Here is a 21,671-nt window from a genome sequence, read left to right as displayed (position 1 = left end):
GTTTTTAAAAACAATTATGGTAGGAAAAATAGTTTTATAATGATGCATACGTAAACTAATATAATGCGCAGGAACAAAAAGTTGTTGGCATTTCATTTTAACATTTTGAGTAGGGCAATCCTGCCAGAGTTGTCAGTAAAAATATAATCCCATTGGCAAAAATTGCGGCTTTCACAAAGAATGGATGGTGCAGGTTATTTTCCATTAGAAAGTTGCATTAATCATGTTCTGGGTTTATTCTCTAATTGCTGAACTCTTCATAGATTAAATATATTCTTTTCTTTTCTCTTTTATTTCCTTAGAATGAAACTTCTTTGTAGTTGCTCACATTAGCTAACCGATTTTATACCTTGTTTGAGTTTTTTAATGAGTCAACATGGACTGTAATTTAAGTCTGTTAACTTAAAGTGACAATACTAGCATACAGACAAATGAATAGCTCGAAGAACCCAAATATGAATAATGGAAGACATGCGTGAATGAGAATTCAGTACTTCATTGATATATTTCTAAAGTCATGTTGTAAATAACCTCCCAAGAGACAGTACTTAGAAGCAGAGAATCAATTGACTTATTCAGTGTCAGTGCTAATGTATTTTTAATGGCTACCCAAATGCATTTACTGAGAGATGATAGCATCGTTTTCTGTCTGTGTGATGTTCCAGACTAAAGGATGAATCTTCTTCAAGTGATGAAGACCCGAGAGCTGCAAAACCAAACATTGGGTCATTACAAACAAACTCAAGTCATCTCTCATTATTATCAGGAATCAGTTACAAAAAGACCCTTCGACTCACTTCTGACCAGCTTGTGAGTTATTTTTACATATTCCTTCCGAAATGTCATTTCTAGCTCAACAGGCACAATGCAGTTATTCAGGCTAGCACAGGGTTAACAAACTCTTAGTATTTGTGCTAACTACAAGGCCTTATGAAATTTTAAAAAATGTCTTAATGTTTGAAGTAAATCTCATGCTTAATGGAAAAGGTGTTGTATTGACAAATCAGGAGATTGAGGTCTTCCAAAATGCAGCCTACAGTTAAACTCTGAAGTCTGCATTAAGACACCAAAATAAGGGACCTGGTTTGCTTAGCACCCAACAGTTCCCATTGCACCTGTCAGAAGTCTGTGAATCTTCTGTGTCATGGATGAAATTCTGTATCTCTAGGAGGCGTGGCACAGAACTGGCAGCCCAGGTGTGGATGTGAGTGGTTTTAAGGGACCTTTGTACCCTCTCTATCGGGTCTGCCTTTGGGATTGAAGAGGCCCTGGGAATAATTTAGACAGTGCTGGGGGACTGTCTAAGTTAGGGCAGCGTCCCTGAACTGCTTGACGGCCTGCAGTGCTGCCAGGAATTAGCACAGTGATGTGTGCTATGGTCCTTTCCCTGACAGTCCATCTGACTCTACTCCTGTCCCCAGCATGCCCCCATGCCAAGTTTTGTAAGGGAGTTCTCAGAGGACAGCCTTATGGCTGTTGTGTACAAGAAGAATCCTCCACCAACTGGAAATGAGGCGTTTAAGCCTCCTTTATGCTGCTCCAGCTCTTTTACCTGGCTTAAAGGGGCCAGGCGCTCTGTGTGTGTGTGTGTGTGTGTATTTTTCTCTCTCTCTCTCCCTCCCCCCTCACACATGCACACACACAGAAGACAGCAGCTTCTAAAAGAGCTGTTTATGAATTTAGTGTGACCAGGACCATATTAATTTCAGTTCCTCTGCACAGAGGTATTGTGACTAATGCTGATAAATGCTGCTGTTGCTGTTCAAGCCCAGGGTATTAATATTTGATTTGGAAAATATGGCTATTTAGGAAAATGCATTTTCTCACATCCACACACACAGCTAATTAATTTTCAGAAGTAAACATACTTGTGGAATACAACATTAGGCAGCCCACCACTCCCATGTGGCTAAGTGAGAGTGTTCTCTGTAGATGGCAAGAGGTCCAGAATTTGCCTTAAGAGACAGATATGGTTTATTGGTCATATTCTGTAACAAATTGAGAGCAGGGATATATAAATTGAGAGCAGGGGTATACAAAGCTTGTGGGGGCTTATTTTTCAGATGCAGTCGTTTTGCAGGGGCTTTAAGCCAGTCTTTTTTTGCTGCCATGATCACTTCAGGCCGTACTGTGACACTGATTGCAAAGCAGAACTCCTTATTGTTTTTAATTCAGCTTATGAATCAAGGGCACAGCATGGCCCTTGCAGCCAAACTCTGCTTCCATTATTCAGTAGATAGTCCCATGACAGGAAGGAGATTAACACATGCCTAAGGCAATTAGCATTCTCCCATTTGTGTTTATACTATTCTGTCCATTTCACCTGCACAATTTGATCTTGCTAATAACATTTCACAGAAAAGTCTAAAGCTCAAGAATGGCCCTAATGATGTGATCTTTAGTGTTACGACACAATATCAAGGCACGTGCCGCTGTGAAGGCACCATCTACCTATGGAATTGGGATGACAAGGTTATTATTTCTGACATCGATGGAACTATCACAAGGTAAGATGACAAACGAGGCAAGTTTTTACCTACCAGGCAATATCTCTTTCAGGCTCAAAAAATCGTTATTGACGTAGGGTTGGGGCAAGGGACCATTGTGTTCAGGCTTTGAATTTTCATGTTTAACCTGCTTTTCCATTGAAGCAAAAAACAATCCTGTTACATTGACTGGATTGTTAAAGGCTGGTATGTGCCATACTGTTGATCTGTTTGTTACTTATAGGCTTTTCTGTGGTGCTTATCACAGTAGTATCTGTGCACCTCACACATTAATGAGTTCATTGTCACGTCCCATCTGTGAGACACGCTGGAGTGATGTTCATTCTGGTGTTAGAGATATGACAAATTTCAGAGCTAATCCAGTGGGACAAGGCAGTGTGATCTAGTGGACAGGACACCAGAATAGGAGTCAGGGGATCTGGGGTCTATATCTGCTACTGAGCTGATTGGGTATTGACTATGTCACTTCACCGTTTTGTGCCTCTGTTTTCCATCCCACCACCATGGTACACTCTGTCTGTCTTTTCTCTTTGGATTGTGAGCTTGTCAAGACAGGGACTGTCTGATTGTATCTGTGCAATGCCTTTCACAATGGACCCCTCTGTCTTGGTTGGGGCCTCTGTGTGCTACATAACATAAATAGTAATACTAAATTCATTATACTTACAACGGGGAATGTCACTGGAACCAGTAAAGCTATTTCCCTTATTTTCTAGATGGTGAACTGAGGCCCAGATCCTCAAAGGAATGTAGGTGCCCTAACTCCCAGTGAAATCAATGGGCGCTAGATGCCTTTGAGGATCTGGACCAAAGGGATTAAGCTATTTGTCAAGGTCACACAAAAGATCTGTGCCATATCTTGGACTAAAACCCTGATCTCTTGAATCTCAGGCCAAAAGACTATCAGCCTGCTCTGCTAGCCAATGAATGCTTAGGAGGGCATGAATCAGTACCACCTTTTCCTTAAAAAAAATTTGAAGTTGCCTCTGCCTGTTCTTTGGAAGTTATTTCTTGCAGTGCATTTGCTCTGTTTTTCCCCATCTTTATTCAGGTCAGATACTTTAGGCCATATTTTGCCCACTCTTGGCAAGGATTGGACGCACCAAGGGATTGCAAAGTTGTATCATAAAGTGAGCCAGTAAGTATTCAGCAAATATTTGTGTTAATTTCTCTCAATTTAAATGCAAAACCAGATTCCTGTTCACAGCTCCAGGTGTCCAGCAACTATTTACAAGAATAGTGAATATAGGAAATGTGTAAATTACACTCACAACAGGAAATTGGACAGGATGAGTAGGATCAGGCTAAATGGTGAAGGACCTTAAAAGAGAGGACAAGAAGCTTGTGCTCGATGCAGTGATGAAGGGAGAACCTGTAGAGGGATGCAAAGAGCTGATGGGGGTTGGGGAGGAGGGAAGGTTGATGGCATCAGTGTCAGAGATAGGATTATGGTAGTCAAAATGCAAGATAAGGGCCTTTGCTATGACAAAGCCCCACAGGTGGGTTCCATTTAAAGTAAGGTTGATGCAACATTGTTGCTGGATGCATAATGTCTCTTCTTAAGAGGACTCATTTCAGTAAATGGTGAGGGATGTGATGCAAATACACAGAGCCAGATTTTATGTGGGGGCCATACAAATCTCTGATATAGATTTTCCTCTTCTGGTATAAATCAGTGAATTCATTGGAGCTGTGCAGATTTTTGCTGTCTGGCTTGTAATGTTTTTACTTCTTAGTAATAATTTGTGAGTTCTTATGGTTGAAAGAGGTTAAAGATCTGAATCTCTAATAGTCATGGCTTATGTCCTAGGCAAATAAAATATCACACAATTGTGAAAATGTCCAGCTTATTATTTAAAGTAATTTCTTCCTCGTTTGTTTGTGTAATAGAAATGGGTACAAGTTTCTGTATTGCTCGGCACGTGCTATAGGAATGGCAGACATGACGAGAGGATATTTGCACTGGGTCAACGAACGAGGAACAGTGCTACCTCAAGGACCTGTGTTGTTAAGTCCAAGCAGCTTGTTCTCAGCCTTTCACAGGTATCATTAGGTAGTAGCTTATACCCAATACAAAATTCACCTCTTATGTGACCACTTTAAATTATTCTCAAAGTTTCCAATAGGAGTTGGTGCAGCCTTTCGTTGAAGACCAACCTCTAGTAGGCAACCAAAGTTTGCTAGTATCTTAGATGGTTACTTAAGACAGGTCTCATTTTACAGTGGTAGCCATTAAAAAAATCAGCATTTGCCAACAGATACCACCTGTTCACTACACAGTTACCATGGATATTTCTAGTTATCGGTACTTTCATGAATGCTGACTTTTTAATGGCAATCAATGTGCAATGTCTGTCAGACAGTGTACATGTTTTATGTGAATTGTTTTTTACAGAAGACTTTGGATCAATTCCAGTGGTTTTTGACGAGCTGCTTAACAAAAATGTCACATTCAGTTTCATGTGGAAATGCATATTTTACTCAGCCGTATCACAGAATATTATAAAGAGAATGTGGTTCTTTCTGATTGTGAAACTAAACTGTGTGGACACGGAAATCAAATATAATAAGTTTTTAAACACATAGCTTAACATGTCACACAGATAGTGAAACTAATATCTACTTCTACTTCAATGAAGCTTGTTAAGTGACTACTGAAAATATTGTGGGTTATTAAGTGCTGCTATGAAAAGGTTTATTTCACTAAAATTGTTAATGGGATGTTCTTTGAAATGTTCTACTGACAATCTGCTATGTGTCAGTCAGTATCACTCAGTGTACTCTAAATATGGGAAACCTTGGATATGTTGTAGCTAGGGATAATAAAAGAGTAGCTTTCCTTGCCTTCCACTCTCCATCTCAGATATCTTCAAATGTTATTGCTTTCTGCATATATTTTAGAAAGTTGGCCAAAGGGTATCCCATCTATCTCCCCACATAAATGCTTTTAGTATCAGTGACATATAGGCTGTCACAAAATAACTGCATGTGAGTCATTCATAGAATCATAGAATAGAATCATAGAATATCAGGGTTGGAAGGGACCTCAGGAGGTCATCTAGTCCAACCCCCTGCTCCAAGCAGGACCGATCCCCAATTAAATCATCCCAGCCAGGGCTTTGTCAAGCCTGACCTTAAAAACTTCTAAGGAAGGAGATTCTACCACCTCCCTAGGTAACGCATTCCAGTGTTTCACCACCCTCTTAGTGAAAAAGATTTTCCTAATATCCAACCTAAATCTCCCCCACTGCAACTTGAGACCATTACTCCTTGTTCTGTCATCTGCTACCACTGAGAACAGTCTAGAGCCATCCTCTTTGGAACCCCCTTTCAGGTTGAAAGCAGCTATCAAATCCCCCCTCATTCTTCTCTTCCGTAGAATAAACATCCCCAGTTCCCTCAGCCTCTCCTCATAAGTCATGTGTTCCAGTCCCCTAATCATTTTTGTTGCCCTCCACTGGACTCTTTCCAATTTTTCCACATCCTTCTTGTAGTGTGGGGCCCAAAACTGGACACAGTACTCCAGATGAGGCCTCACCAATGTCGAATAGAGGGGAACGATCACGTCCCTCGATCTGCTGGCAATGCCCCTACTTCTACAGCCCCAAATGCCATTGGCCTTCTTGGCAACAAGGGCACACTGTTGACTCATATCCAGCTTCTCGTCCACTGTAACCCCTAGGTCCTTTTCTGCAGAACTGCTGCTGAGCCATTCGGTCCCTAGTCTGTAGCGGTGCATGAGATTCTTCTGTCCTAACTGCAGAACTCTGCACTTGTCCTTGTTGAACCTCATCAGATTTCTTTTGGCCCAATCCTCCAATTTGTCTAGGGCCCTCTGTATCCTATCCCTACCCTCCAGCGTATCTACCTCTCCTCCCAGTTTAGTGTCATCTGCAAACTTGCTGAGGGTGCAATCCACACCATCCTCCAAATCATTTATGACGATATTGAACAAAACCGGCCCCAGGACCGACCCTTGGAGCACTCCAATTGATACTGGCTGCCAACTAGACATGGAGCCATTGATAACGACCCGTTGAGCCTGACAATCTAGCCAGCTTTCTATCCACCTTATGGTCCATTCATCCAGCCCATACTTCTTTAACTTGCTGGCAAGAATACTGTGGGAGACAGTGTCAAAAGCTTTGCTAAAGTCAAGGAACAACACGTCCACTGCTTTCCTTTCATCCACAGAACCAGTTATCTCATCATAGAAGGCAATTAGATTAGTCAGGCATGACTTGCCCTTGGTGAATCCATGCTGACTGTTCCTGATCACTTTCCTCTCCTCTAAGTGCTTCAGAATTGATTCCTTGAGGACCTGCTCCATGATTTTTCCAGGGACTGAGGTGAGGCTGACTGGCCTGTAGTTCCCCGGATCCTCCTTCTTCCCTTTTTTAAAGATAGGCACTACATTAGCCTTTTTCCAGTCATCTGGGACCTCCCCCGATCACCATGAGTTTTCAAAGATAATGGCCAATGGCTCTGCAATCACGTCCGCCAACTCCTTTAGCACTCTCGGATGCAACGCATCCGGCCCCATGGACTTGTGCACGTCCAGCTTTTCTAAATAGTCCCAAACCACTTCTTTCTCCACAGAGGGCTGGTCACCTCCTCCGGCTGTGCTGCCCAGTGCAGTAGTCTGGGAGCTGACCTTGTTCGTGAAGACAGAGGCAAAAAAAGCATTGATTACATTAGTTTTTTCCACACCCTCTGTCACTAGGTTGCCTTCCTCATTCAGTAAAGGGCCCACACTTTCCTTGACTTTCTTCTTCTTGCTAACATACCTGAAGAAACCCTTCTTGTTACTCTTAACATCTCTTACTAGCTGCAACTCCAGGTGTGATTTGGCCTTCCTGATATCACTCCTGCATGCCCGAGCAATATTTTTATACTCATCCCTGGTCATTTGTCCAATCTTCCACTTCTTGTAAGCTTCTTTTTTGTATTTAAGATCAGCAAGGATTTCACTGTTAAGCCAAGCTGGTCGCCTGCCATATTTACTATTCTTTCTACACATCGGGATGGTTTGTCCCTGTAAGCTCAATAAGAATTCTTTAAAATACAGCCAGCTCTCCTGGACTCCTTTCCCCCTCATGTTATTCTCCCAGGGGATCTTGCCCATCAGTTCCCTGAGGGAGTCAAAGTCTGCTTTTCTGAAGTCCAGGGTCCGTATTCTGCTGCTTTCCTTTCTTCCTTGTGTCAGGATCCTGAACTTGACCATCTCATGGTCACTGCCTCCCAGGTTCCCATCCACTTTAGCTTCCCTTACTAATTCTTCCCGGTTTGTGAGCAGCAGGTCAAGAAGAGCTCTGCCCCAGTTGGTTCCTCCAGCACTTGCACCAGGAAATTGTCCCCTACCCTTTCCAAAAACTTCCTGGATTGTCTGTGCACTGCTGTATTGCTCTCCCAGCATATATTAGGGTGATTGAAGTTTCCCGTGAGAACCAGGGCGTGCGATCTAGTAACTTCTGTGAGTTGCCGGAAGAAAGCCTCGTCCACCTCATCCCCCTGGTCTGGTGGTCTATAGTAGACTCCCACCACGACATCACCCTTGTTGCTCACACTTCTAAACTTAATCCATTCTTAGTGATAGATTTAACCAGCATGGCTTTTGGGGAGTTCTGGCTCAGGGTTTGTGTGGGTTGGGGAAAGGTGGCTTTCCTCCCACCTTTGTGCCTCCTTGATCCCTGAGTCATCTGGGTAGCTGCTTCAACTCCTGATACAATTTAGAGCTACCTGAAGGTTGGCCTAGCTTGTACTTGGCTGCCTGTTGCTCCGCCCATACAACTGCCAATAGCCAGAGTCCAACAGCACTCCAGCCATGCCTCAGTTTCCCTGGTAGCATTCCATAGGTGTGCTCCTGGGCTGGGATCTGCTATGTGGAATGATGCAGGGCCAGCTACACCAACTCTGCATGTGCAGGATTCTCTCTCTCTCTCTCTAATGGGAATTCGCTCGGGGACAACTCTGTCACCTGTTTGGTCCCATTTTGCCAAGAAAGGCAGTTGTGAAAGGGCTGCAGCCCAGAGATGAACTGGCTCCTCTATTCATTATTCCGTAATGAAGCACTAAAGAGAATTAGAAGATGCATTTGTCTTTACTTACCTCTAATTGTCATTGATGGATGACCTTGCCAGTGGAAGTAGCTTAATTGGAGGTAGTCCTTTGGATCTGGTACATGGTGAAATTTAAATCCCAGAGAGAGCGTAGAGAAGCTATACAAAGGGAAGGCCATTATAATCTATAGACCCATTCTGTAGTTTTCAGTAAGGCAGTTTATATCATTATATTACATATACCATACATCTTTATTTAGAAATTGCTGTTGTCATAAATATAAAGGGAAGAGTAAACCCCTTAGTTAAAGGTAACCTCGCTGGCACCTGACCAAAATGACCAACGAGGAGACAAGATACTTTCAAAAGCTGGGAGGAGGGAGAAAAAAAAAAGGGTTTGTGTCTGTCTGTATGCTGCTTTTGCCGGGGACAGAACAGGAATGGAGTCTTAGAACTTTTAGTAAGTAATCTAGCTAGGTATGTGTTAGATTATGATTTCTTTAAATGGCTGAGAAAATAGCTGTGCTGAATAGAATGAATATTCCTGTCTGTGTGTCTTTTTTGTAACTTAAGGTTTTACCTAGAGGGATTCTCTATGTTTTGAAACTAATTACCCTGTAAGGTATTCACCATCCTGATTTTACAGAGGTGATTCTTTTCTTTTTACTTCTATTAAAAGTCTTCTTGTAAGGAAACTGAATGCTTTTTCATTGTTCTAAGATCCAAGTGTTTGGGTCTGTGGTCACCTATGCAAATTGGTGAGGATTTTTACCAAACCTTCCCCAGGAAGTGGGGTGCAAGGGTTGGGAGGATTTTTGGGGGAAAGACGTGTCCAAACTCCGTTTTTTCAGGAACCCACATAAAGTTTGGTGGTGGCAGTGGAAATCCAAGGGCAAAGGGTAAAATAATTTGTACCTTTGGGAAGTTTTAATCTAAGCTGGTAAAAGTAAGCTTAGGAGGTTTTCATGCAGGTCCCCACATCTGTACCCTAGAGTTCAGAGTGAGGAAGAAACCTTGACAGCTGTCTATATTTCATTACCCTTGTTTAGTAGCCACATCTTTACCACACTGTTTTTAATAAAAGTACCTTTGTTTAGGAGGCTTGTTTTTACTGTGAACTTTATCTGTGCAAACATCTACATTTAATAGGAGCCCTGGCTTTAAATGAAGTTGTATGGACGTTTTCAGTGCTAGAATCTGACTAGATGAAATATATTACATAAAATAAAAATAAAATAGGGGATGTATTTATGAAATACCTCCTTTTTTATTTTAGGGAAGTGATAGAAAAGAAGCCAGAAAAATTTAAAGTTCAGTGTCTGACAGACATCAAGCATTTGTTTCATCCGAACACAGAACCCTTTTATGCTGCCTTTGGAAACAGACCTGCCGTAAGTAATAGCTGCAATTATTTTTGACTATGAAATGGAAAAGTGCTGTTGTTGTTATTCAGTATTTCTTTTGTGGTAATGCCTCAGGACTTCAAATAGGAATTAAGGCCACATTTTATTAGGCCCTGTAAAAACGAATAATGTAAAGTCAGTATCTCTCTGTCAGAGACTTCACAGTTTAGGATGTGGATGATATTCAATAGGTGAATAAAGAGACAAACATGGAGGGCAAGGTAGCAGTAGAGACATATGTATTTGCATAAGTTAGCAGTCCCAGCAATCCCAGGTCATTGACAGCCTAACTGTATTTAAAATCTGTAAAGTTGTTTGAAAACACTGAGAACAATGCTTTTCTTCGGCGCTGTTAGAAATGTGTGTCCAAATTCCACTCCCATTCACACAGCACAACCCCAGTGAGCAACGTGTGGTTGGTGTAGTATAAACCAAGGCAAAATTTGGCAGGTGAAAGTCAGGGGGACTTAGACTCCAAAGTTACTTAGCCAGTTTTGAAAATTGTACCCCTGTGTCTGTTTAATCTCCTCTAGTAATTATGATAACTTGGGGCTTGTCTACAGAATACATAAACGCACAGCAGTGGGGAGTAAATTCTAATCTGCACTAGTGTGTAGCATGCTAACAGGCCCATCTGGATCTTGCTGCCCTACACTAAAAGTTCCCTAGTGCACATTAACAGAAACTATTTTACAAACAGCACTATGTTAATGTGCACTAGGGAACTTGTCGTACATGCCAGCAGGGTCCACATGGGCCACTAAATGTATGACATGCTGGACAAGAATTTACACTTCCCTGGTGCACACTAATGCACCATGTAGACAAGCTCTTAGTTCCTATAGATTTTGTTAGGCTTAGTTAATGTTAGTAACATGCTATGAGAGCTTCTGATGCAGGATAACACGTATATTCAGTACCAATACTTTGCACTTCAGTATTCTTTATATATTATTCTGCACTATATATTCTATAAAGAATAAAATGTATTGTGCAAAGGCAGAAGTATGGTTTAATTTTTTTTAAGTTTAAGTTTTTTCTTTTTTGCCAGGACGTTTATTCCTACAAGCAAGTGGGGGTCTCTTTAAACAGAATATTCACAGTTAATCCCAAAGGAGAACTTATACAAGAGCATGCAAAAACCAACATTTCATCGTAAGTAGTACTTCATGGGCCAAATTCATCACCCAGTTGACGATGAGAGTTAAACCAAGAATTTATTTGGCTCTATTTTAGCAAAGGTTTCCTCGAAATGTTTAAAATGAAATATTTGGATTGATATAACAGTTGATTACTTTAATACCAAGTCTCCACTTGACATTATTTGAACTAACAAGAAAGATACTCACTGAGCCAGCAAATAAAATAAAATCTTTTTTTTTTTATTTGCTTATAGGGATGCTGTCCGCTTCTAGTGCAGTCAGTTTAAAAAATAAGTTAAATGTAGTTTTCCGAGTCCCTCTGCCATGTTTTGTGATCTTTAAATAATTCTTTCTTTAAAGTTTCCCCTTGTCAGGGTTTCTATGCAAAAGACTTGGGCAAACAAAAGCTGAAACTAACTATACAGTGGGCACAGCTAAAAGTGGCTATACACAAATCCCTGTCCAACTGAAGTTAATGGGAATTTTCCAGAGTTTAAACGAACTGAAGGCTTGATTTTGGAAGCACTTGCACACACTAGACATCCCATTACAGTCAACAGAACTACTCACATGAGCAGGGTTCTACAATCAGGCCCTGAACAAATATAAATAACTATATTTTTCTCTTTCAGTTATAGGAACCTAAGGGTAAACTGGTAACAATAGTGGATAGAAAAAAAATCAGACAAATGTAGATTTAAATGTGTGTGTCCCTTTAATTCTCTTAGTGTCTATGAGCCAGAATGTGAACCTCTTATTCATACTGGTGGACAGTTATTCACAAGAGCATTCCCATTGACTCAGTAACACTACTTGTGTGAGTAACTGCTCACTAGTATGAGTGAGGTTCGTACTCCTTATATCTGAGAGGTACACAGAATGTTCACAGCAGGTTACAAAGACATTTTTAAAAAATCATTTTATAGAGTTACAGGTAAAGGGGGGGAAAAAAAGAAATAGTGCATATAGTTATCACGCTACAGTCACTGCACGTGAGCAATCCTGGAACAGTAGCAGGATTGTTACAATGTGGTGGTCTGATAAATGTCAGGATGCTGCAGTGAGTCAGCCAGGTGGAAAGAATATGGTTTGAGACACTGAAACCTCATAAACATTTTAGTCCAAATTTTCAACAGTGACTAATGATTTTTGGGTGCCTGCAATCCTGGGTTCTCCACTTGAGACACCTGAAAGGGGCCAGATTGTCAGAGAGTGAGTACTCAGCTCTTTTGGAAAAAAATGAAGCCTCTTTAGGATGTCTCAAGTTGGGGACCCAGAAAAGGAGAAACCCCAAATTTCTAGTCACTTCTGAAAATCTGGGCCTTAATGGTTGGGTTTTTTTTAATAAATAATTCTTCTATGTGGGCTTCACCACCTAACCATTTCCAAAATAAGCTGTGATAAACTCTGCTTTCCAACACATAACCCTTTGAACATCACTGCTCAAAATGAATGCCGATGAAGGGGTGGAAGCCAGCTGGTTGGACTGATCATTTCATGCAGATGAGCTTTAAATTGTATTGGTAACATGCATTAGGGTTCCTAGAGCCTTAGGTGGGCATCTTTATTTTTAAATCAAAATAAATAAACAATCTGAGATGATTTAAACAGTAATTTTTCCCCCCCAGTTACGTCAGACTCTGTGAGGTGGTTGATCACCTGTTTCCTTTGCTGAAAAGAAGCCATTCTTCAGACTTCCCTTGTTCTGATACCTACAGTCAGTTCACGTACTGGAGGGAACCACTACCACCTTTTGAAAACCAGGATATTCTTCCATCCTCATCTTAAATTCACCTACAGCCTCTTGGCCTCAGTTCAAAGGACTGGTCATCTTGTATTTAAAGGACACAGCTTGGTTTTTGCCTTGGACAGATCAGCTGGAATATGTGCTATTGTGAGCATTGTATTCATTTGTTAAAAGCAAATTTGGAACTGTGTTTCCATGCTTAAAGTCACCTTTCCAATGATTAGGAATGGGAGTGGTGGTTCCAACTTCTCAGCCAACATGCTCAAAATGTGCAACAGTCTTCTTAAAAAAAAAGATCAATTACAAGTGCAATGATACTGGTTTTCAGTTAAAAATACGATAAGATTTAGTTAAAAAACCCCACCAGTGGTTCTCAACCTTTTCCACACCATGTCTGCCATGAGCCACCTTCCCATTGAGCCACAACCCCCTTCCATTTAGCAGGATGGGAAGGGCAGGGTTTCAACACCCTGACACCAGTTTGTATGTCTGTCTGTACAGGTTGCAACCTCTGTCAAATTAAAAATCCCTCATTTAAAAGAACGGACAGTAATCCCCTCCCAAACAAGCATAGGATTGTATAAAGTTATTGGGACAAAACTTTAGCTGGTTTAAATTGGCTTTTTTTTTTCTGGGAAATAAATAATGCACACTGTGAATTGAAAGTAAGGGAAATAAAAACATGTTATCTGATTCTGTCATCCCTACTCACCTTGAGCAGTACCTTAATCCAAAAGCATTTGGATTAAGGCAAAGTGTAAGTATACAAGTGGAAGAATTCGACCCATTAGGTGAAATCTTGGCCTGGTTGAAGTAAATGGCAAAACTCCTGTTGCCATCAGTAAGGTCAAGATTTTACCCATTGATTGCACTGAGTTGCACTTTGCTGGAGCTGACAGCTTCAAGGGATTTGTCAAAACTGAAAAGTATTTTGTGAAGCATTTTCTATGGCTAAAATGTGAACTTGCTGCTGGTTAAGGATGCATCTCATGATTTCAGTTGTGTGTGCTTTGCAGTACATCTGGCCATCTTTGGCATCAATGAAATCTTCCTTTTTGTTTTCAGTTCTGTACCTGAAAAGTTCTTTTCTCATTTGCACAGACACTGGTTGTAGGTACTGCTCTTTTATGTTACTTACTTTTCAATGCCTTAAATTTTACCTGTGTGCATTGGAGTCAATATTGCAGATCATTTGAGAGCATTTTTCAAATAATGTACTGCAGTACTTTGCTTTAAATTGTAACTGCAACTGGCCATGTGCCAAATGATCAAAACATTTGTGTTTGGAGATAAATAATAAAATGATTATCTTTTTTTATTTTTAAAGATATTTGGCTGGGGGTATGTCCAAAGCATAATTGCTTTCTGAAAATGGTATCATGGGATTCCATATTTAGTGTATTTCAGTTTCTCCCGTGTTAAATTTGCTCAGTGTAAAAGGAAAGGCTAGACCCTGCTCCTGATTTAACTCAATGGAAGTTTTGCCACTGGCAGTGGGAAATAGATTGGTGCCCCAAAATATGGATTTTTCTAACTGCTGGCCCTGCATACTGACTCATTTTGGATGTTAAAGTCAAGGGGCCAATTCACATTGCTCTGCATCTTGAGAAATCATTTACACAAGTGCCCAAAGACTTTCCTTCTTGTGCAGCATCACTGGATCTCTCACCCACGAAAAGAATATTTCAGGTGCATGTATGCTGTACTTAAGTCAGAATTAGTGCACAAGGAGGAAAAACACATTTTGACTTTCAGTTCGTAGGTCAAGTGTGCTGGGCTGGCAGTTTTAAACAAAAACAAATATCTTTTTTATTGTAAACTGAACAAATTTGGTACTGAGTCCCTGAGACACCATCAATGTGGGCCTCAGGGTGCCAATTTTAGAGAGTCAGTCTCTAAGTACAACCACACTGTAATTTATATGATGTGACTCTTGGCTGTATAAGCAAGGGATTAGGAGTAGTGATGTGATTTTCTCTGTATAAAGCCTCAATGAGACCATTGCTACAATATGTCATACAGGTTTTGATGACCACATTTTAAAAAGATGTTGAAAAATGGGGAAGGGTTCAGAAAAGAGTTACAAAAATGATTCAGGGAATGGAGAAAATGCCTGAGAGTGAGGGACTTAAAGGGCTTAGTCTGTTTAGTTTAGCAAAAAGAAGATTGAGAGGTGATTTAATTGCAGCATATGAGGAGGAGAAAATCTAGCAGAGAAAGGAAAACAGGAACCAACAGCAGGAAACTGAAGCCAGACAAATTCAAATTGGAAATAAGGCACCATTTTTTAACATGGGAGTGTGGGTTCTCCATCTCTTGATATCTTGAAATCAGGGCTGGATGCCTTTCTAAAAGATATGTTTTAGCCAAATACAAGTTATTAGGCTCTGTAGCAAAGCGAGACACACCGGTGTGGCACCACCTGCTGGTCGTCTTGGGAATTAGCTCGATTCCAGCCCAGAGCGCCCTCTGCAGGCTGGTGGCTCACCTGCCTCAGGCCTCGTGTCCCTCCTGGACCCCGGTGCCCCTTGACCTCCAGGTTCTGCCCCGGCAGTACCCCCTCCCAGGGAAACCCCCCACCCTCTAAACCCACCTTGCCTCAGTGGCTACTGCCAGTCATCATCTAGTCCCCGCTCACTGGGGCAAACTGCAGTCTGTCATGGCCACTCATTGGCAAGGAGTTGGACCAGCTGCCTCTGACTATCCCTGGGCTGCACCTCTGCAACCCCAGTACCTGCTCTGGCTTTTAGCAAGGCCCACAGCCTGGGGATTTGCCAGGCTGGAGCTCCCCAGCTCCTCTTGCCTTTCCCCAGCACTGCCCTGCTTCAGATACCGTCCTCTCAGGCAGCTAGCCTTTCCCACTCCAGGGCTAGAGTGAGACCCCCCCCAATTCCTGGTCCCCGGCCCTCTTATAAGCTGGCCACACTTGTTGTCAGCTACTCCCTCAGCTTCCCCCAGCTGTTCTCACTCCATTTCCCAGCTGCAGCCAGGGCTGCTTTTAACCGCCGTTCTGCGAGAGTGGGGAGATGACCCACTACAGGCTCAATACAGGGGTATAAAATTTAATCGCCTGTGATATACAGGAAGTCAGGATGGATGATCTAATGACCCCTGCTGTCCTTAAGCTGTATGAAACTATGAAATATTCTTTGTAGATATTATTTATGACCCCCCTGTCATTAACTCTTGAGTTACCGGATGAACATATTAGCCATAGCCTGTCTGTATTTATTTTGCTAATGGCCTGTTGTAGTGCACTTATGATATAAAAAATTCCCAGCCACTTGATAAGATGCACTCAGTTCAGTTACCCTCCTGCAGTACTTAGGGCCTAACTTTCAGAGCTGAGCAACTGGAACTCCCATTGATCTCACCCATAGTGAAACGCATCTGAAAGGCAGGTCCATAACATTTATTTGCTGATGTGCCAATAAGTAGTGAATCCAGTTTTAATCACTTTTTGGTATTGGAAACAAAATGGCAATGTAGATGAGTAGCTGATCTAAACCATTTCAGTTTGAAGACCCTACTACACTAGGGGACATTGTGCTCTGTCGAAGTTTGACTGTAGCCGTCTAAACACCCAAAGGTATATATTACTCTTAGCTAATATTTATTAAATTGGCTCATGGGGAGAACAGTTTGGAAAATCAAAAGCTTGTTCTGTTAGTAACAAAAGATTTTGCTCCATTTTATAATATTTTTTAAGTGTACGCTATAGTTTGCTTTGGCTGTCAGGCAGTTGTCTGCCTACATCTTTAAATTGGATTATTCATTCATAAAGAACAAAGTGGAATGGTTAAAGGAATTCTTACTCTTTCCGTGAAAGAAAAATGGTGCCTGCTTTCAGTGTAATGGTGGTTTCTGTTACAGAAAGAATACTTTTTGCTAACATAGTGCAAATGCAAACACCCAAACCACAATGTGCTCTATTTCTACAATAGACATATTATAAACTAGACTGTGGGGTGGTGACTATTGTTTATTTTCATGAATCTGATGACTGTCCCACTCAACACGGGTGGTCGTAGGAGGGGGAGGATAATATACGCATCTTATCAGTTATATCAAAGCCAAAATTTATTGACAGCTTTCGGGGTTGGGGGAATGTTTTATTTTATATTTTGGTTTGGCTCATCATTTCTATTTCTATTTATATACAGGATTTGCTCTGTCTAATGCACTGATGGAAATCATTGTACCACCTCATTTTGATGTGCTGAATGCAAAGACGTTAAAGATATATTGTAATAAATGCAAACAGCTGAAAAATAATTTTCTGCCATTTCAGTTCTTTGACATCTTAAAAATGGTCAGCTGTGGCCTTGTGTCTTTTGGCCAACTTGAAAGAATATTGTGTTGTGTGATAATTGTGTCCATTAGTAATGGCTTGTCTTTTTTCAGGGTTACCTGCTGTCACATCCAGCATTTGTAGTATTCACCCTGTGGCATTGCAGAGAGCCCGGGAGCCAAAGCTAATGGCATTGAAGGTGGCCTGGCCAGAGTGCCTCTGTTCTCCCACTAGTCCTGGCTGTCAAAAAGCACTTTAGTGTCTGGAACAGCCAGGCAGACATTAGAGCAGTGGTTCTCAAACTTTTGTACTGGTGACCCCTTTCACGTAGCAAGCCTCTGAGTGCGACCCCCCGTTATAAATCAAAAACACTTTTTTATATATTTAACACCATTATAAATGCTGGAGGCAAAGTGGTGTTTGGGGTGGAGGCTGACAGCTTGCAACCCTCCCACGTAATAACCTCGTGACCCCCTGCGGGGTCCCAACCCCCAGTTTGAGAACTCCTGCATTAGAGCAACCCTGATGCTAACTTATTGCAGGGACCAAAAAGGCCTCCAGGGCTTGATCCAAAATTACAGAGCTGCAAAGGCCTAAAGCCAGATCTTTGGCTCCTCTACCCCGATCCATCCCGCCTGTCCTCAAGTCCTGGCCTGAGCACAGCTCAAAATCTGGGCCTGGGTGTCTAACTCACATCCTTCAAGTTTGACTGAGACCCTGGATACATAAGGGTCTGGTTATGTCCCAGTGAAGGCAATAGGAGTACTGTCATTGGCTGCAATGGGAGCAGGACTGCACAGTAAGGGTTGTTTTGTTTTCTGTTCCAGTGCTGAGAAATAGACAAGAAAACTAATTGCTGTTATTTATGAGAACACAAAAAATGCATTGCGCTTCCTCTGCTGGATTTGCTGAAAAAATAATGACCAATCAGTTCTCCATGCTGCCAGGCTGGCATTAGTTGATGATTAAAAAATAAAAATGTTTGGAGTTAAGAAGGTTCTACAGCAGCTGAAGTTCAGTTCAAAATTGTGAAAAAAGCCAGGTTTGGACAGTCCACACGCATGGCAGCACCAGGCCTCTCTGTTGTCTGTGAAGCTCTGACCTGTGTAAAAGTTTACCCTAAAGTTCTGGAGATGGGTTTGAAACAAGGGTGCTTTTCAAATTAATAATCACAGAAATGACACCTTCGCCTTTACAAAGCAGACTTTGTAAGGACCTATTTATTGCTCCTGGGATATCCTGTGAACAAAGGATGCATAAAAAGTTTGAGGTAACAAACTTTCAGAGGAGCTGTGCACTTAAAACTGCCTCCTGGTGTTACAATGGAAGAAGGAACATTTCCCTTTAAATATACAGGTCTAGACAATTGGAGTGTTTAATGTGCTTTGCAAATGGCACCAAATACCTTGGGAGAGATTTTTGCAAGATGTAAAACCAAATACAAGAAACTACTTTGTTCAATATTCAGGACCAAATATAAGCACTTGGAAATATGAGGCCTTCAACTCACCCTCTTGTGTACACCCAAGCTGGGCACCATTTTAAAAGACCTTCTCTGTGTGTATCCACAGTAAAGATATGGCATTGAAAATGCACATGAATGATGCTGACGTCTAATACAGCAGACTACAGCCCGTTCAGTTTTGGAGGAAAATCCAGGCTTTCCTTGGCTTTCCTTCCTTCAACTATGCAAGGGAAGGGCTGAGTGTAGGTGATCACCCAGGAAATTGCCCCTTTCCTTCTCCCCACCCCTCCAGTTTTGTTGTGGCTCCCACTGTGACAGCACACAGGGAATGGTGCTGCAAGATCCTCTTGTCCTGCCTGGGAGGGGGCTACAGAAGGGCCTGCAAAGGCTACTTTAGCCATTCAAGTCTAGCATGAGAACAATGGGCGCAGGAGCAAGGAGAGGAATGGGGGCAAGGAGAGGGGAAAAAAACAGAGCTTGGGGAGCAGAGACAAATTCAGTAGTTTAGCATTGTCTCCATGAAGTGCCTGTATGACTGCTCTGGGGCCTAAGAGGTAGAATCTTCCCTTCTCATCACTGCACATTGGTTCAGTGCTGAGCCCGGCTTTTCGAGTCAGGCACTGGGCTCAGGCTTTGGCCTGAAAGCATTTTGCCTGAAACCGTGCCAGGCTTTGCTTTGAGAGCATTGCATGAGAGAGGTGAACAGGCCCTTTCTGGCTGGTTTGCCAAGTAGGAGAGGATAAAACTGGTCAAGGACAAATCTGTTTTTCAAGAGTCTAAGAGGGTATTGCAAGCAGCTGAGGAAAGTTGCAGGTGCCGTTACATTTAAATCTTAATTAAGTACAATACCCTCCTAATTTGTCCATAGAATTAGAAAACCATATAGCAGCTCACCACTCTGAAGTAGGGTATACAGCTCCATAATGCCACATGAATCTATTTTCAAAAAAGGCTTGGCTAGGCATTGTGACTCTAATTCAGCAAAGAATTTAATGACATACTTAAGTCCCATGGACTTCATCAGAACCTAAGAACATGCCTAAATGCTTTACTGAACTGGGGCCTGGAGAGTTACTAACTGATCTCAGTTTTCTAATGGCTACACTTTCATATGGTTTCCAAGCCTGTAGCAATGTCAGGTGTTCAGTGTACTGCCAGCACTCTATTTATTGATACAGGAAATCCATTTTGCCTTGCCTTGCTTTTAATGAGTTTTGCAAGCAAGTCACCCCTTCCTGTGACTCATTTTGTGTTTTCTGTATGGGTTTTGTGGGTTAAAGTTTCACAGTTGTAAAGTAATCACGATGTCTGCTTTTCTTTGTCGACTGGAATCTTAACAGGGAGAATACATTTTGGAACAAAGAAATGTAAATGGAGTAGAACAGTTCACATTTCTTTACAAAATTATATAAACAGCCTTTTCCGAGACAGTTAAAAGAAACATGCAAACTGAAACTAGGTCACGTTTTCAAACTGATTTGTTTAACAAATAGGTTTGTTTTAGAACATCACTTTTAACACAGAAAAGACAGTTTCATTGATTTTGTCTCAATATTTATTGTTTGTCTTTTGATTTATAACCAATAAGTATTTCAAAAATAAACACCAAAGGCCTTACTCTGATGTCAGTTACAGCAGAGCAGCTCCGTCAAGGTTACCACTCAGCTTCACACAACTGTAACTGAGAACTACATTTTCAGTCCTAAACATTGAACTATCCTAAAGGAGCCTTTAATTCAGCGACTGATCCTGTAATTGCATGATTTTTAATCTTTTTAGATAGTTTTTGAATTTAATGCACCAGGTGAGGAACTGGGAGGATTACTTCTGCTTTTGTTTTAGTCTTTTAGAAGAGGTATGGCAGAGGAGGGTGAGAATCCTATTTAAATTGGTACCATTAACATGGGATTCATCGATTCCTAGCCCAGAAGACACCATTGTGATCATCCAGTCTGATCTGCATAACACAGGCCATAGAACTTCCCCAAAATAATTTCTAGAGCACATCCGTTAGAAAAGTATCCAATCTTGATTTAAAAATTGTCAGTCATGGAAAATCCACCACAACCCTTTGGTCAATTGTTTCAATGGTTAATTCCTCTCACCATTAAAAAGTTGTACATTATTTCCGATCTGAATTTGTATAGCTTCAACTTCCAGCCATTGGATTGTGTTGTACCTTTTTCTTCCAGATTGAAGAGTCTATTATTAAATATTTGTTCCCCACGTAGGTACTTCTAGATTGTAATCAAGGCACCCTTAAAGCTTCTTTCTGTTAAACTAAATAGATGGAGTCTATCACTATAAGCCATGTTTTCTAGTCCTTTAATCATTCTCACAGCTCTGCTCTGAACCCTCTTCAATTTATCAACATCCTTCTTGAACTGTGGGCACCAGAACCTCACACAGTATTCCAGCAGCACCAGTGCCAAATGCAGAGGTAAAATAACCTCAAGATTCCCCTGATTACGCATCTCAGGATTGCATTAGCTCTTTTGGCCACAGCACCACACTGTGAGCTCATGTTCAGCTGATTATCCACGATTAACCTAAAAATCTTTCTGAGTCACTGCTTCCCATCCTATAGTCCCCAATCCTGTAAATATGGCCTACATTCTTAGACGGATGTATTTACATTTAGCAGTATTAAAACACATCTTTTTTTGCCTGGTCCCAGTTTATCAAATGATCCAAATTGCTCTGAATCAGTGACCTGTCCTCTTCACTATTTACCACTCCCCCAATTTTTGTGTCACCTGCAAACTTTGTGCTGATTTTATATTTTCTTCCAGATCATTAATAAAAATATTAAATAGTGGAGAGCCAAGAACCAATCCTGTGGGACCCCACTGAAAACAAACCCAATTGACGCTAAATTCCCCATGTATCGTTACATATTGAGCCCTATTAGTCAGTCAGTTTTTAATCTATTTAATGTGTGCCATCTTAATTTTATATCATTCTTGTTTTTCAGTCAAAATATCAATGGTCAAATGCCTTACAGAAGTCTAAATATATTACATAAACATTATAACCTTTGCCAACCAAATGCATTAT

General features: G+C 41.3%; 1 protein-coding gene across 6 annotated transcripts in view; it reads left to right on the top strand.

Moving 5' to 3' along the window:
* LPIN1 (lipin 1) overlaps positions 1–17,133 on the top strand; it is a 99,501-nt gene extending 82,368 nt beyond the window's left edge. For 4 of the 6 annotated variants that reach the window (XM_073335988.2, XM_073335990.2, XM_073335991.2 and 1 more), the window contains 7 exons: positions 666–810; positions 2,359–2,507; positions 3,559–3,645; positions 4,398–4,550; positions 9,843–9,957; positions 11,021–11,124; positions 12,740–17,133. In XM_073335988.2, the coding sequence (XP_073192089.1) occupies positions 666–810; positions 2,359–2,507; positions 3,559–3,645; positions 4,398–4,550; positions 9,843–9,957; positions 11,021–11,124; positions 12,740–12,899 (913 nt within the window). In that variant the 3' untranslated portion in view covers positions 12,900–17,133. Of the gene's footprint in view, positions 1–665; positions 811–2,358; positions 2,508–3,558; positions 3,646–4,397; positions 4,561–9,842; positions 9,958–11,020; positions 11,125–12,739 lie in introns of those variants that run through there. The other 2 variants (XR_012157923.2, XM_073335993.1) reach the window with 2 other exon arrangements.
* Positions 17,134–21,671: the final 4,538 nt, after the last annotated feature.

Source organism: Lepidochelys kempii, chromosome 3, assembly GCF_965140285.1.
Source record: "Lepidochelys kempii isolate rLepKem1 chromosome 3, rLepKem1.hap1, whole genome shotgun sequence".
Classification (NCBI taxonomy): Eukaryota; Metazoa; Chordata; order Testudines; family Cheloniidae; genus Lepidochelys; species Lepidochelys kempii.
This window is presented reverse-complemented; position numbering and strand designations above follow the sequence as displayed.